The 15409-nt window shown below is 36.5% G+C and overlaps 1 protein-coding gene across 1 annotated transcript in view; it reads left to right on the forward strand.

Moving 5' to 3' along the window:
* Positions 1–15409, forward strand: part of LOC107704698 (neurobeachin-like) — a 282564-nt gene that overhangs the window by 244419 nt on the left and 22736 nt on the right. The window contains exons 42-45 of the mRNA XM_016507685.1: positions 1890–2027; positions 5007–5126; positions 9846–9998; positions 14254–14424. Of these exons, the coding sequence (XP_016363171.1) occupies positions 1890–2027; positions 5007–5126; positions 9846–9998; positions 14254–14424 (582 nt within the window). The remainder of the gene's footprint in view (positions 1–1889; positions 2028–5006; positions 5127–9845; positions 9999–14253; positions 14425–15409) is intronic.

A 15409-nucleotide genomic window follows, 5' to 3' on the forward strand; every position in this document is an offset into this window, starting at 1 on the left:
AAGTCATTATAATCAGTAATTATGTCCCCACTGGATGCAACAAATGCCTCATTTGTAATGGGTTTTATTGGTTTTGTCTCGTCAACATTTCCGTCACACGCTTGAGGCATTCGGCCAATCCCAACGCACTGGATAGCTGGCTAATCACAGCACACCTAGCTTTTTTAGAACGATGAGTTTTGTAAAAATCGACGCGTTTCAGAAAGGCTGGGCATAGAGGAGAAACAATAATGTACATTATATGGAAAATAATGTGTTTTTTGAACCTTAAACCGCATAAACACATTGCATTACACCAAATACACAACATAATGTTCTTTTTAGCAACGTCATATGACCCCTTTAATACATTTTTTTTTTTTTGGACTGCTGCTAACTGCTATAGGGCTGATATTTTGTGTTTACATGCAGTGAGCAAATATAAAGTTGTTTTTATCATTGGGGAGCCATGCAGATGTTCTTTTACAGATGTTACCCAGAGAAACAATTACAGTCCGAATAGCGCTTATGATGTAGTTGGATACATCCACTGTCTAAGTTTGACTTTCAGCCATTACTGGATTTAGAGAAGAGAGACTGGTATAAATTGTTTATGTTGTATGATGACAGGTTTATCAACATCCGTATGTGTGTGAAAGAGAGGGAGAGCGAATTCCAGGGCTCTGAATGCCAGTATGAATGTTTACTCTAGACATTGTGCAGGATTTTCTAGAGTGGTTTAACAGCAGAGGATGGTCAAGGCAGAGCAGCGTGGACGTACAGGGTGTAAATCAGGTCAGACAGGGTTAAGCCAGGCTAGATTACTCGCTGTCTTTAGCTGAGGCCTTTCAGATTTCCTTTCACACACATAAACACATAGAAACACAGACATGCAGGCAGATAACTCCTGTACAGATGGATTTTTACAGGCGAACAAGAAACAATCTTCTGTATAAAAATATTAGTACTTGTATTAAGTATTTGTTCTCTCAAAAATGGAAATTTGGGTACACTTTAGTATAGGGACCAATTCTCACTATTAACTAGTTGCTTATTAGCAGGCCTATTATTAACATATTTGGCTGTTTATTAGTACTTATAAAGCACATATTCTGCATCACCATATTCTACATCTCTAATCCTACCCAAAACCTAAACTTAACAACTACTTTACTAACTATTAATAAGCAGCGAATTAGGAGTTCATTGAGGCAAAAGTCGTAGTTAATGGTTTGTAAATAGCGAGAAATGGACCTTAAAATAAAATTCACTTCCACTTTAAAAACAAGTTGTTATTCTCTGAAAATTGAGCATTTATAAGAGAAATAATAATGCTTTGATCTGTAAACAAATCATTGTTTTGAGCTTGATCTTTTCAGTCTGGGACTCAATGCTGAAACATGCAAGCTTACTTTATATGTGTACTTGTTTATATGTCCTGCATTTCTAAATTCAGGGCCCAGGCTAAGAGTACCTCAAACAAAGATTACATGGGATAGTAATACTGCGTGACAGACAAACCTCAAGAAAAATCCACTAGTTTCTCCTCAAGGAGTTCTGCTCAGCCTTCTCCATCAAACATTCATGAAGATATACACACACGCACACACCGATGCACGCAAAGCTCTCAGCTCCACAGATGTAATGTGCGCTATAAGTCTTTTTTATGTGACGGTTGGTTATCGTTCATGTATAGAAAGCGTACGGAATGAGAACAACATGGCTTCTGTCAGCGTAACAGTTTGTGTGGAATGGTTTGTTGTCATTCTTGTGCAATTAAAATTAATCAGTAGATTTCGAAAAATGAAAGTGTACTTAATATTGCTTATATTTCTTTAAAAAAAAAATGCAAAATGCATGTCAAGATGGACAAACTTCCTGATAATTTTTCTATCTGTGTGTTTCCTCAGCCAATCGGAGCGCTGAACCCAAAGCGTGCTGTATTCTACGCCGACCGCTATGAATCATGGGATGAGGAAACTCCACCCTGCCACTACACAACCCACTATTCCACCGCAGCCTCCACCCTCCACTGGCTTGTCCGAATCGTAAGTCTCGTTGATTGGATGGATGCAAGGAATTTGATATCTTCAACATCTGGGAAGTACCTAGTTTTACTGGATAGTTAACTGAGCTGAGCTGCTTCTGGCTCGTATTATGGCCTCTATGAATGTTTAATCATATCATACAAGTCCGTTTTCAATGAGAGGAAGTGTAATTATGTCACCCGTTTATGAATATTCTAATGATTACAATGCAAATACCCCTTTTTATTTGTAGTACATTAAAGGAGACCTATTATGCCCTTTTTTACAATATATAATATAAGTCTCAGGTGTAATATAAGTCTCAATATGTGACCCTGGACCATAAAACCAGTCATAAGAGTCAATTTTTTTAAATTGAGACTTATACATCACCTGAAAGCTGAATAAATAAGCTTTCCATTAATGTATGGTTGTTAGGATAGGACAATATCTGGCCGAGATACAACTATTTGAAAATCTGGAATCTGAGGGTGCAAAAAAAATAAAAATATTGAGAAAATTGCCTTTAAAGTTGTCCAAAAGAAGTTCTTAGCTATGCATATTACTAATCAAAAATGAAGTTTTGATATATTTACGGTAGGAAATGTACAAAATATCATCATGGAACATGATCTTTACTTAATATCCTAATGATTTTTGGCGTAAAAGAAAAATCAATAATTTTGACCCATACAATGTATCGCTATTGCTACAAATTTTCCAGAATAATTCCAGAATAAAAAAGAGATTTTCCCCCATTTTCCAGAATAGGACTGTGTCTTTAAAGCTTGTACATCAGATACTCTGCCAAAAAACCTTTGTTTGGTTTTGATTATCATGTGCATCGCGCTGAAATCATGCGTTTTAAAACATATTAGTTTACATTTCTGATATATGGTTTCCTGAGCGCACACATCCAAAGCATGCTCATAAAAAGCGGCTATCACACAGCATGTGAGTACTAAACTAAGTTCTCTTTCATGTCTTATTGCGCTTAAACTGTCAAATACACACACATCTTGTCTCCTCTGAGGCTGGGACTCTAAATAGTGTTCTGTGCTCATCAGTGCAGCCAAAGACAGAACAGTTAGCATGCTTTGCTCGAACTTTCACCATTGTCGTTTGCGAAAACAATGGCGGCACCGTGGGTGGAAATTTACGGATTAAGGTGTGGTAATATTATAATAAGATCCCCTTTCTACGTCACGGCTGGAGCGAAATCTGAGCGGCTCGGTTTTTTTTACATGCTTGTAAAAAGCCTACCAAAAAAATTTACTGGGTTGTTCTTTTTCACGTCTTTTGGGTTGGTAGATGCACCGGGGACCCGATTATAGCACTTAAACATTAAAAAAGTCAGATTTTCATGATATGTCACCTTTAAATCTTTTATATTTACGCTATGCCATGCAAAATCTATCCAAAAATGTAATATTCTTCAAAATGTATCAAGGCTGTACATTGGAAATGATGCTGTCAAGAGTCTGTGTATACATAAAACAGTCCAATACGATAACCCCGATCCCAGTTAGTGGATCAAATCACCGTCAGTCAAAGCGCACGTTAGCGCGTCCTTTCACCGCACATGTGAATCAACCCCTACATCTCAATCCACGAGCTTGATGTTCCGCTACAGAGAGCCGGTGAGTGGATTTCACAGGCTGGTAAACAGGCATATGTGAAAAAGAAGTCCTCTGCGTAATGATTTACAGGCTGGTACGTGACAGCTTGATGCCTCTCAGACAGCACATGGAGCGCTGGGAAACATGTCCATCATTGTCTCCTGCTAACGTCCTCACTTGCCCTGAGTCTCCAAGCGCTGATCTGGGACAAATGGACTGGTAGACACAAAAAAAAGCCCAGAACACCACAGAAAATGAAGTTGTTCTTAAGGTTGAGAGGAGATTGGGTTTGAGTATCTCCTGATGCTTTCGTTTTTTTCCACATTTGTTACATCATATGACTATGTTTTACTAGTCTACAATGATAAACAATACACTGTTGTGTTTTGTTACATAATTCGATTTTTTTCACTGCATAAAGATTTTATGCCAGAGCTCAAATCAGTCAAGTCAAGTCAAGTCACCTTTATTTATATAGCGCTTTTAAAAATACAGATTGTCTCAAAGCAACTGAACAGCATTAATTAGGAAAATTCAAATCAGTCATGCGGAGTGTTTGGATTAGATCTGCATACTTGTTTTTGTGTCAGATTTTATGATGAATGCAATCTAAACCAAGTGTAGTTTGTTTACAAAGCAATTTGTGTATGTGATTTGATTGAAAAGCCATTAAAGCTCATTATTTTAAAAGACCTCTTTTAATGAGGAATCTGCCTATCCATCTTGCGAGAAAAAATTAAAACACATAATGAAAACTTAGTAATTGGCTCTTCCAAGGCGGCCCGTAGCGTTGGTGGTGATGATTTGGAAGGTTCCCCTTGGCAGCTCTCACACCGGGCTTGACTGAGACTGTAGACACCATCATCTTTTCCTCTGGCTGATCCAGCATCTCCATGTCAACTCCTCATACTGCCAACCCAGACTGATGACCCTGAATCTGCCAATTAGAGCCGGAGCTGAGCTCCTCAGCCAACAGGCCATATAATTAACTCCGCCTCGGGCACTGTTACAGAAAATGAGAGGACAAAAAAAACCTTCCCACAAGCTCTTCATAATCTGACAGATGAGTCCCTACATTGAGATGTTTGTGCAAATGGAACGTTTCCCAGAGCAGCGAAGAGAAGGACTCCATCACGAGACTGAATCCAATTACCATAGAAATGAATGTAGATGAATTGACTTTTTTATTCTACTGATGTTTTGGGCACCGAATAGCATTAGCGCTTCACAAAACAGTGCAGATTTGTCTAAACAAGTGCCTAATTAGCAGTCAGAATCATGTGATACGTCTACGGTTATTTTCACACGTTTGGAAAGATGTTTTTGAGCTTATTTGGGTCAATAAAAGTGACAGTGTTGTTTTGTGTCTACTCAATTGCAGGAGCCTTTCACTACATTCTTCCTAAACGCCAACGGCAACAAGTTTGATCACCCAAACCGCACTTTCTCCGGCATCGCCCGCTCGTGGAGGCACTGCCAGCGTGATACTGCAGATGTGAAGGTAATCAGATATTATTTTTTTGTACATTGTAATGTCTAAATGGGCTCGGAAAGTAGTCATTAGTGCCTGACTGTTATGATGATATAGGTGTGTAACTGTGAGGAATCGAATAAACAGTTTGCCTCTTTTTAGTCCAATCAATCAACTAAAATTGGTATCATCCAGTGCCCAAAAAAACAAACAGGATTGCATTGTTTTGATTTGCAGCAACATTTAGTTCCTGTAGCTTCCGAGCTGCATCAACACTTTCTTTTTTCCGTTTTATATGTGTGGGTTTTTTTGTGAAATTAAGATTTTTCTTCATAAACATTTAAAATAAAACATCGTTCAGCATGCACATATTTCAGAGAGGCATCACTTCATCACCGTAATGGTTGTTCCTCGTTGCCTCCGTTCCATTTCAGCCCCTCTCTGCGGCTCAGCAAGCGCACTCGAGCTGACCTAAAAGTGTCAGACTTTTCCAGCACACTTGGTGAAGGGTTAGCTTCGCCCCAGGCAATTAATAAAGCATTAATGACAAAAGCTATTTAAAATGTAGTCTTTTATGTAAAGGCAGGGCTTTTTACTACCCCGGGCTGGGGAACAGCATCCAACAACACGAGGTGCAGGCGATATGCACGGCAAGGGAGCGGCTGTACAGGGAAACGCTAGATATGTTAGCAAATACAGGCCTCTCGGAACCACTGAGGTGTCTGTGTGGATCATGTTAAACACATTTAATGGTCACCAATCTGTTAGGACAGAAAATAGGGATTTTTTTTGTCTTTTCTTGTGGAGCATGAGGTGATTTTTATTATGGATGAGCAGCATGAATTTTATCATAAAAGACTAGCTTTGTATGAGTATTAGGTTTTAACAATCTAACTATTCAAATCACTAAACTCTTTCACACACACACACACAATAAAACCTCTGATGAGCATTATTATTATGTACAATTTAAAAATGATATATACACATACATATAATTATTATTATTATTATATATGGATATATTTGAATATGTTTCACTTTTTATTTTATACAAAATAGATAATAGACAAGATAATATTAAGATATTTATTAAAAATATAAATATATAAGATAATAGATAAGAAAAATATTAAGATATTTAGTGATTTTTATATTTTTTATTTATACTGTATATGTATACACACACACACACACTAAAGAACATGGAAGTATAAAAATATAAAATAAACAAATATATATATCTTACTTAACTGACTGATGTACATTTTATTTAATTTTTTAATAGTTTTATTGTCCTTTAGTCGCAGTGGCCTTCCAGTTCATTCTGCATCATTTCACCCTAAACTTACTCATTACCCACAATTCTCTCTGTAATGATCCCACGCAGCAGGAAACAGCATTAAAAGAGCAAATCAAAGTTCACTGGCCATTTGGTCTTTCCAGACCACTGCCTCAGCACTGGCCTTGTCTTATAAAGGTCATTATGCTGTATCATTGATCTATTTCTGTTGTAAATCTATGTATATGTACAAATCTGTCAATAGGTATTTTAGTTAGATATTTCATGCCAATTTGATGATGTTTTATCATTTTCAACGTATCAGAATATGCTTTTAAGTATTGTCTCAGCATCCAGCAAGTGACCAGCTCAGCACTCTGGCCTCCTGCTAAGAGCGAAAGAGTAACTTTCCCTCCAATCGTCACCAGTTTCTCAATAATCTGTTGGCGGTGCTCTGTCTGAAGGTGTGGGATGAAGCGGTCGTGCCCGGTGACAGCTCTCCAGGAGGGTGTCATTAGGGCGAACGGTGTAAAGCAGAAGAGTCTGAGTGTGATTGACTTGTCAGCCCATTATGAGGCTGTAGAGGAATTATTGGCTCACGAGCGGAGCAGGCTGAGGATGTGGATCATGACGCTAGCAGCCCAAACTGTTCGCGACTGAGCAACTGTCTGCAAACTTTATAAACCAAACCTCCTGTGAGAATAAAGATGGAGCTCTGTCCAATTTTGATTGTCACCCTTGAGGTTGTGTTTGGCTTTAATTTTGGAGTCACTATGGTACCGTCAAGATACTTTAGTTGTGAATGAGTTGTTGTGTGATGATAATGAATCTCCTTAACGTTTTACATTCACACAAAATGTCCAAACTAGATTGCTTGTAATCAGTAGCGCCGTCGACACTGGAATTTTCTGCTGGGATGCACCTTTAGGTGACAGACGTCTAATTTCTATTTTAGATGCACTGCAGAGCTACTTCTGCTACTGTATGTTTCTCATCCATCTGAAATAAGATGATGTTGTTGACAAATATCATATGTGATATGTTTTTACTATAGATTTTATTTGTTGTACAGTACCAGTCAAAAGTTTTTGAACAGTAAGGTTTTTAATGTTTTTTAAAGAATTCTCTTCTGCTCACCAAGCCTGCATTTATTTGATCCAAAATACAGCAAAGGCAGTAATATTGTGAAATATTTTTTCTATTTAAAATAACTGTTTTCTATTTGAATATATTTTAAAATAGAATTTATTCCTGTGATCAAAGCTACATTTTCAGCATCATTAATCCAGTCTTCAGTGTCACATGATCCTTCAGAAATCATTCTAATATGCTGATTTGCTGTTCAATAAACATTTTAGTATTAATTATTATTATCAATATTTAAAACAGTACATTTTTTTCAGGATTCTTTGATGAATAGAACGATTATCATTTATCTGCAATAAAAAGATTTTGTAACATTATACACTATACCATTCAAAAGTTTGGAGTCTTTGGATAAGACATTATAAAAAATTAATACTTATTTTTAGAAAATATACTTTAAATTGATCAAAAGTGATGATAAAGACATTTATAATGTTACAAAAGATTTCTATTTCAGATAAATGCTGTTCTTCTGAACTTACTATTCATCAAAGAAACCTGAAAAAAACTGTTTTCAACATAATAATAATAATAAATGTTTTTTGATCAGCAAATCAGAATACTAGAATGATTTTGAAGGATCATGTGACTGGAGTAATGATGCTAAAAATGTAACTTTGAAATCACAGGAATAAATTACATTTTAAAATATATTCAAATAGAACAGTTATTTTAAATAGTAAAAATATTTCAGAATTTTAATGTTTCTGCTGTATTTTGGATCAAATAAATGCAGGCTTGGTGAGCAGAAGAGACTTCTTTAAAAAACATTAAAAAATCTTACTGTTCAAAATCTTTTGACTGGTAGTGTATATATTTAAATACCTTCTGACCCTTCTGTCTTGTTTTATAAATCTCATTTTAAATTTAATTTAGAATGATTACATTTTAGAACAGCTAAATGTTCTAATATTAATGATACTGCTGTAAAATTGATCATAATAGATTAACATGATAATAAATATTGATAATAATCAGGACTGTGTTAGTGAATATTCAGCGATGACATACAGCTTTAAATCTTCTTGTGCAGACAGTTTATTGGTGGTCTACAATGTAGACATGAGGTTAACATTTTAGAGCTGTCTGCTGTGATAGAAATCTGAGACATTCTGAAGGATTATTGAAATACTGAGGTTTAACGCTCATAAAAGAGAGTGTATTTTTAAATACTGACCCTACAGCAAAAGCATGCTGTGTTTTATTGTAGGCATACTGTTTCTTGTGACCCTGCATGTGAAAGTCCTCTGTTTTATGGCGCTTTAAAGAACTTTGTTATACACACCAAGGGGACGTGGTTAAGCAGCTCGTTTCAAAAAGACGCTGTATAACAGCAACTTGAATCCAAAACAGCAGCATTGGGGAGAAAACATTCAACCTGTCAGGTTCAGATGTGTGCAGACAGAATGAAGTCTTAAATGATTCTAAATGGTTTTAAAGGTTCTTCAAAGGCAAGAGCTTTTGAGTGACACTAAACGGGGAGGTCACATTCCTCGTGTGCACATGCCCCAATGTACAGAGGCGTCTCTCACAGGGAATTATGGGTAATTTGCACTGATATGGCAGTGAGAATGGAGAAGAATTGGGAATGTGGCAGCTTTAGTGGATAAGAGATAATCAGGGTCAGGGAAGCATGTAAAAAAATTAAGCAAAAAATGTATAATGCCATCATATCAGTAGAACTATTAAAGCTTTTATAGTATTTGTGTATTTAAACTTCTAGAAGCACAACTAGGGGTTAAAACCATCCGCAATAATCCATAATCATATTGTGACACCTTTAAAAGAGAAAATAATGGTAGTTTTATCAATCCAACCCATATATAGACATTCCAGTTGAGTTTTGTCTCAATTTAATGTGTGTAATCATTTAAAAAATCTTTAAAGCATTATGCTTCCCTCTATCATTTCAAATCATGGTTACTCAACCAAAATCCCAATTTTGCCTCTGGGCACAACAAAACCAGACCTGCTTCACGTACGTCAACAAATACAGCAGATCCATCCATCAGCACACTTCAAACATTAATAAAGTTTTCTGTCATCTCTCATGTTTCCTTTGTATTTTCACCCTCCCCCATCTTCGTGCGTTTGCCGCATTCCCACACTCTCTGAGTGTTTTCAAATGTACTCTGATGGTCCTTCACTGGTCTCCTGGGGTCGTTTTCCATGGCCGCCTGAAACATTGCCAACATTTTGATTAATTGAACTTCAAAACATGCAATGTTGAAAGCATTGGTATTTTTGCATGTGCATATTAACTTAACTGAGCTTCTTTTGCTTGTTCTTTCCCTCCTGTGCTCTTTCTCGTCACTTCATAGGAGTTGATCCCTGAGTTCTACTACCTGCCGGAGATGTTTGTGAACAGTAATGGCTACTGTCTAGGTGACAGGGATGACGGTGTCCCTGTTTGTGATGTAGAACTACCAGCCTGGGCAAAGAAACCTGAGGACTTTGTCAGGATCAACAGGATGGTAAGTCGAACTCGCTACCTAAACACGACAACTCTCTTCATCACATGGCCTGAACAGAATCTGCACATACAGGATTCTGTCATTCACAAAGTTTGTAGATACAATAGTGGACTTTAGTGAGCGTTTCTCAGCCCAGAGCCCAAGATAGTTGTCCTCTCCCGACCATCTCTCTCTTCTGTTTAGCTTTGGGAATATTAGAAAACGATTCAGATTGGGATTCTTGCTCCAATTCCTCTTAATAGTTATTTTCCCTCAACAGTTTAATTAACAATTGTGACCCTGGAGCACAAAACCAGTCATAAGTAGCACAGGTATATTTGTAGCAATAGCCAACAATACATAGTATGGGTCAAAATGATCGATTTTTCTTTTATGTCAAAAAATCATTAGGATATTAAGTAAAGATCATGTTCCATGAAGATATTTTGTAAATTTCCTACCGTAAATATAGCAAAACTTAATTTTGATTTTTCTGCACCCTCAGATTCCAGATTTTCAAATAGATACATATCTTAGCCAAATATTGTCCTATCCTAACAAACCACACATCAATGGAAAGCTTATTTATAGATGATGCATAAATCTCAATTTAAAAAACATTGATCCTTATGACTGATTTTGTGGTCCAGGGTCACAATTCTGTTAATAGTTTTGAGAAAGAAATATATAAAAAAAAATAATAATAATTATTCTCACCAAGGCTGCATTTATTTTATAAAAAATACGGTAAATACAGTAATATTGTAAAATATTATAATTTAAAATAACTTTTATTCTATATTTACTTTAGCTTTATATTTTTGTGAAAACTATGATACATTTTTCAAGGATTAAAAATAAAAGCAACATCTATTTGAAATAAAAATCTGTTTTAACATTATAAATGTCTGTACTGTCACTTTCGATCAATTTAATGCATCCTTGCTGAATAAAAGTTTTAATTTCTTTCAAGAAAATGTGTGTGTGTGTGTGTGTGTAAGCAAATCTGACTTAGAAATCTGATTCATTTTTGAATATATTCATTAGGACGCTCATGCAAACTGCATATCAAAAAATTATTAAAAAACAATGCATTGATTCAGAAAATGTGGGAGACCTATAGTCCAATAATGTCATATTGCTTTGCTAACTATATTACATCAACTGATGTAATGTCTGAACAGAATCTGCAGAATCTTAAATTCTTTATCTAGTATTTAATCTGCAATCCATTTCCTTCTGTCTGTTCCCCTGAGATCACACTGATTCGTTTGAATGAAACAGCATCCTGGTCCTCTGCAGGCCTCTGTGTGCTGCTTTTCCATTGTTTAGGTCGTAATGTAGTGCACTGCTCGATACTAATGTAATCTACTGCTGAGCTGAATGATGTCACGGAGGACAGGCCCGGCCACTGTCCCTTATAATCTTACCCTAATGCCGACTTCATCAATCATGATTTGGCTCGCAGCAGACAGGATATGTGTGTGTGTCCACCAATCCCTGTAGACTGCGGTGGGCTCAAAATTGTGTTCTGCCTCTTATAATGGCTGTATCTTACACACATACTCATAAAAATGAGAGTACCACATGGGGAAAGATGGGAATTGTATATGCTGCATGATGTGTAAATTGACTCGTGTTTGTGCATTTAATGCTACTGATTGTGTATCACAACTTCTGCCATATCAAAGTATTAAGGGTGTGTTGAGGCCCATGCTGCCTGAGGAAAATGTGTGTGTATGTGCACTACAGGAAACACACTTGACCTTTTCAGATGCAGTGACAGTGTTGGAGTGTGTGTGTCTCTTGTGGAGGTGACCTTTCCTCCGGCCTCCTTTTTTTTCTGGTTTAACACATTCAGCTATAGAGACACACGTACTCGCACCTACACATGCACATATCCAAAGATCACACAAGTAGCTGTCTGTTAAAGTGAGATTTCCTTAAGAAAGGGCTTGAGGATGTCAAAACACCTCAGACATATCAAACTATTTGACACGAGCCTTGAATGGTACAAAATCTGTTCAGGTCTCACAGTTTGGTTTCCTCTTTCTGGTAAAAAAAAAAAAAAAGCAAATTTTAACAAAAGCTGGTGTAAATAAAATATAATAAGCTCCTCGTCTGGTTTTAAATAAATAATTGATCTATGCATGCGGTTATAATTTACTCCTCAGCTATGTTTTGAATCCATTTGTCTTTATTTCTTCCAGCAAATAAGTGTAGTAGAAAGTCCTAGTGCCTTTTTCATAACAGTTCTATTCCTCTTCACTTTTATTTATTTTATTTTATTTTCACTAAAAAGAACCGACTCTTAAAAATCATTCATTCAAGAAATTAATTTGTTTTAGTTTAAAAAAAAAAGTCACTGGTTCCGAGTAAGAATTCTGATTCATTTGAGTAAGAATTCTGATTCATTCACTTTTTCATTTAAACAGTTTGTGTCAATAAACACAATAAATAAATATAATAATTTATACAATAAATATTTTGAATTTTTTATTTATTTTTATTTTTTATTATCTGTGTTTTTTTGTTCTGTCACTGTCATTCTGTTACACTGTGGAAGCTTCTGTCACGAAAACAAATTCCTCGTATGTGTAAACATACCTGGCAATAAAGCTCATTCTGATTCTGATTCTGATAAACAATTCACAGGCCAAATAAATGATTAATTTCTGTACATATTAGTAAGTCTTCTCAGATCAGAACCAGAAAAGCACTATTAATACACCATAATATTGGTCCATACATCTGGTGGTGTGCTGTATTTCAAGTCTTAAGTCATATAATAACTTTTTGTGAGGTACATATTTAAATTAGAAATTTCAATATTTCCTGAAAACCTTATTTTAAAACATATTTTTGTTATATATCTCTCAAAAGTTCTCTTTAATTTGATCTCACTGACGTCAAACATGCCTTGACATATTGGCAAACCATGTTTGAATATTTATCTTGCCATATTTCCGGGTCATTCTGTAAAATGTCTTCCTTTGTGAGCCACAGCCAGTGTTGCCAAGTCCGCGGTTTTCCCGAAATTGAGCTACTTTAACACTGTTGCCGCAGGTTATTTTTTATGTCCGCAGGTTGAAGAAATCCCAATAATGTCATATTTAGCCCCGGGAATGTGAATTGTACCACGGGAACCCTGCCAAAAAAAAGATTTTCCCCCCTAGAACGCGGACCCCCCTCGAAACATGATTGGGCTAGTTTTGAGTAGCAATTGGACGGGTTTTGTTGCAAAAACCTGGCAACCGTGTCCACAGCAGAAAGAAAATCATGATAACTTTAATATTTGGGTCTCTTTATTTCATACAGTAAACATGCAGGAATACCAACACAAATATCCAGTTTCAATAAATATTAATTTCATTTTGTGGTCAGTTTTTAATGGAATTCTTTGGTTTGTTGCATTGACTGTTAGTTAGGTATGTTAGGTTAGTTGAATAGCACATACATTTTTAAACAGGCTACGGCTCGATTTTGTCCTTAGATCTTGTCCTTTATTTTTCTCTTTCTGCTGCTCTTTCTCTCTGTCTCATTTAATCCCCTCTTTCTCTCCTTGTCTTTGTGCTGCCTTCCTCTCTCTCCTTTCCCCTCCTGCCATTTCTTCCTCTCTTTCTTTCACTTAGTGTTCCCATCTTTGCATGTGTCACTTTCGATTGTAATGACATGCCCTGGGGGGAACTCAGCCCCTGCGCTCCACGGCTTCCTCTGTTGGTAATAGCTGTTATTTCTGATGTGAGAGTGAGTGTGTAAATTCCAGCAGCGGTGCCCTGGGTGTGTTTGTGTGTGAGAGGGAGGGAAAAAAAGTGTGTGCCACTCTGTGTTATTTGTTCATTCTTTCTTTTTCCCCCCTTTATCTCAGTATGACAGTTTTTGATGGGATTTGATAACTATAATAAAGCACTTCTGTACATCTTTAAGCGTTAACAGCAGTATCCAGGCCTTATTGGAATAGAATAATGCTGTTGAATTCATAACTGACCATAGTTAATGGTCAAAAATAGAAGAAAATAGAAAATATAGAAGAAATGCTCACTGACTGCAGGTACCATAAACGAGGAGTGTGTGTGTGTGTGTGTGTGTGTGCGCGTGTGCGTGTGCGTGAGAGCCGTTGTTCACTGACAAGCTACGCAAAAAAATAGCGCGATTATGAACGTGGTTTTGTATGTTTATGTGTGCATGTGTGTTCACGTCTGTACGTCTGTATGTGTTTGTGTTCATGTTGTGTATGTGTACCTTTCACCTCTAATTGCCCCGCTCTCTTTGACAGGCCCTGGAAAGCGAGTTTGTGTCGTGTCAGCTGCACCAGTGGATTGACCTTATTTTTGGCTACAAGCAACGTGGGCCCGAGGCAGCACGCGCCCTCAACGTCTTTCACCACCTGACCTACGAGGGCTCCGTCAACCTCGACAGCCTCGTCAGTGATCCCCCGATGCGCGAGGTAGGTCGCCATGAAAACAGCAACAGGCTTTCAGAATCTCTTTTTTATGCATTTTTATAATTGGAACTGTGTCAGTAGAGGGTAAAACGCTTTATAAATGTCACCACTAGATGGACTGCTGTCTATGCTGACATTATATAGCTAAATAGTGTGGGGTGTTTTTAAATTTATATATTTGCATTTAACTTTTCTTTTAAGGATTCCAGATGCAACAAGTTTAAAAACAATGGCGTAAGATTCGCAATATCAGCATTCGTCAACCGCCGTTCAGGCATGAATGAAGTTTCAGTTGAATATCTGACTGTCAGTATGTGTCATTTAGATCTTACCATGCAATTAGGTCCTCTGGGAAAGAGAAACTCAAACTGCTTACTCATGTGATTTGGATCGTCTGCAAAGTAAAAGGTAGTAACCATGAAACTGTAGGTACAAATAAATACTTTACTTAAAGGTACAGTTGATTATGTCTGTGCCAATAAAGGCATCAGACAGATTTATGAAAGTGGTTTTTGCCCATGCAAAATCACCATCACATGCCAAGTCTCTATGCTATTCTGAGCCTTCATCAATGTACATTTTTTTTTTTCAGCTTGTTTTATCATCCACCAGGCAAAAATGTGTAAATCTGATCATATAGAGAAGTAGTAGCAATCTTTTCCACAATAAACCACTTAATTTAAGATATGTCCATAGCATAAATAGTGCACAAGTGAGCATTATTTTAGTATTATTTGTACATGGTGAAAAAAAATGAAAATAAAACAAATTATAAGAGTGTGTTTTTATATATATATATACTGCTTCAGTTTTTCTACTTAAAAATTCCATGTTTAATTTAATGTGTCACTTGCCATTTTTTATTTATTTAATTTTTTATTTACTGGCAATTCCTGAATGAAAATTGTTTCCACGCCAAATGGTTTTAGTGTATGCAATTATAGTATTTTATTAAAGGGGTCATATGATGTTGCTAAAAAGAACATTA

The sequence above is a fragment of the Sinocyclocheilus anshuiensis genome, unplaced genomic scaffold (genome assembly GCF_001515605.1).
Source record: "Sinocyclocheilus anshuiensis isolate Anshui unplaced genomic scaffold, SAMN03320099.WGS_v1.1 scaffold758, whole genome shotgun sequence".
Lineage (NCBI taxonomy): Eukaryota > Metazoa > Chordata > Actinopteri > Cypriniformes > Cyprinidae > Sinocyclocheilus > Sinocyclocheilus anshuiensis.